General features: G+C 65.6%; 1 protein-coding gene across 1 annotated transcript in view; it reads right to left on the bottom strand.

Moving 5' to 3' along the window:
* SHC2 (SHC (Src homology 2 domain containing) transforming protein 2) overlaps positions 1-2,090 on the bottom strand; it is a 31,356-nt gene that overhangs the window by 8,667 nt on the left and 20,599 nt on the right. The window contains exon 12 of the mRNA XM_012729444.1: positions 320-467. Coding sequence (XP_012584898.1) covers positions 320-467 — 148 coding nt within the window. The remainder of the gene's footprint in view (positions 1-319; positions 468-2,090) is intronic.

The following is a 2,090-nucleotide window of genomic DNA, read 5'->3' as shown; positions in this document are numbered from 1 at the left end:
GGCTCCTAGGAGAGGCGGGCAGGCTGGACCGCCCGGGCCCTAGGAGAGGAGGGGGCAGGCTGGCAGCGGCAGGTAGCCGTGCCACGCGGACAAACCACTCACCTGAGCCCCTTCCTCATCAAGTGGGGCTGTGGGGCAGCATAGTTCAGACACCCTGGGGTGCGGAGCCCCCGTGGAGAGAAACTGCTGCCCCACGGAGCTGGGGCATCCATGGAGGGGGCCACCCAGCCTCCCCGCAGACTGGGGGTCCCCTGGGAAGCACCCTCGCCCCCCCCTCGAGCGGGAACGCCGCAGAGGGCGAAAGCGGCTGGCGGCCTACGTACGCATGTCGAACAGGTCCTTCTTGGGGCTGTCCTCAGGCTGCGGGGGCGCGGGGGCATCCAGGCCCTGTGTGTTGACGTACAGGTGGTCCTCGTAGTCTTGGGGGCCTCCGGCATCCGCCTGCACGTAGCCGTCCCCAAGTGGACCTGGAGCGGACAGGAGGCGTGGCGGGGTGGGGGGAGCCGGGGAGGGGCCCGCTGGACGGAGGCAGCCGGAGGACAAGGCCCTGCCTGGGCGCCCCGGGCCCTCCAGGAGGGAAGTGGCCTGATGTCCGTCCACACAGCCTCAGGAGCGGGAACCTGAAGATGCCCAACCGGGCCGTGAGGCCCCAGATGCCCGCATCCAGGGAGGGGTCAGTGCCCACCCGGGCCCCCCCCCCCCCCCCCCGGCCGAAAGGTGGTCCAGAACCGTCTAGCTTCCGAAGAAGCCAATGTTTACACTAAATCTGCACATTAAAACGTAACAACAAAAGTGCCCCTATTACGTTATCAACATGGCAGGGAAGGCCCTGGCTTCTGTGCGGTCTGTTCTAAGGTTTCCTTCCCTTTCCTTTCCACACTGCGCTTCTGCATGTGTGAAGCAGGGCGGGCTCAAAGGCCACAACCACAGGAAGCGCAGCCTGAGGGGAGGCCGCGCCAGGCCTGGACCACAGGTGAGAAGCTGGAGGGCAGGAGCCGCGCCCTGGCCCGCGCCCCAAGGGCGGGAGCCGCTGGGTCCATGAGCTCCGCGTCTGGTGTGGAGCACGTCAGGCCTTTTTCCTAAGCTGAGCTGTTCGTGTATCTCTCTCAGAACTATCCATCTCTGAAAGTCTCCGTTGTATTTGGTTTGCTTTCAAGATGTATTTTTATTTTATTTATGCCCACAAGAGCTGGGTACCAGCCAGGGGTGCGGGGGGCGGGGGTGAGAGGATCCCCAGAGACAGGTTGGGGAGCAGGACAGCGGCTGGACTGAAGCCCACTGCCGAGGGGAGACAGGAGAGGTCTGCTGCGCCCCGGGGTCCCTCCCTGGCCGAGGATCGAACTTTCCTTAGCTGGAGACAGCTGGACAGCGCTGAGACTTTAACCCCTGCGTCCGGGGGAGGCCCTGAATGTCCCAGTTCTTAATGCTTGACGGGAAGTAGCTATCTTGTAATACATCACGTGGCCAAAGCTTGCAAACGTTATGATCCGCATGAGCATGAAGCTGAGCGTGTGCTGGCGGGCTGACGGGGTCAGAAGGTCCAGCCCAGGCTTCGCACTCAGCCCAGAGATGGCACAGATGCCCCAGCCCGGCACTGACGTGGGCGGGGCTGGGAGGTGCCGGCGGCCACAGGCTGGTGGGCGAGGCCGCAGTGAGGCGCGGTCCAGCTGCCTCCGTGAAGTGGCAAGGACCACGCCCCAGAACTCAGCTTCCACGGGGGGCGCGCAGTGGCACCAGGGGGCATCTGCCGCCGGGGATAGAAGGGGAAGCAGGACGACGCCGACCGGGCCGCAGCGCGTAGCCTGGGAGTCGGAGGCCGGGGCCTGGCGCTTCCACGGCCCTCGACTGCGAACAGCGGACGCGTGCTCAGGGGCAGAGAACTGCTGCTCTGTCCAAACAGCGTGCACAGGGGCCTCCCGGTGGCCGGGGCCAGTCTCAGCTTTGCCATCACCAAGGCCTGGGTTTCACCCCAGGCCAGGGAGGGACCCCAGGGCGCAGCAGGCCCCTCCTGTCTCCCCACTGCCCCCTCAGCAGTGGACTTGGTCGATCCACCTGTTCTCCCTAGGAGAGGAGGGGGCAGGCTGGACCGC

This window comes from Condylura cristata, unplaced genomic scaffold, assembly GCF_000260355.1.
Source record: "Condylura cristata isolate star-nosed mole 26May11 unplaced genomic scaffold, ConCri1.0 scaffold00025, whole genome shotgun sequence".
In the NCBI taxonomy this organism is placed as follows: domain Eukaryota; kingdom Metazoa; phylum Chordata; class Mammalia; order Eulipotyphla; family Talpidae; genus Condylura; species Condylura cristata.
The sequence above is the reverse complement of the archived record's forward strand: the minus strand, read 5'-3'. Positions and strand labels throughout refer to the sequence as shown.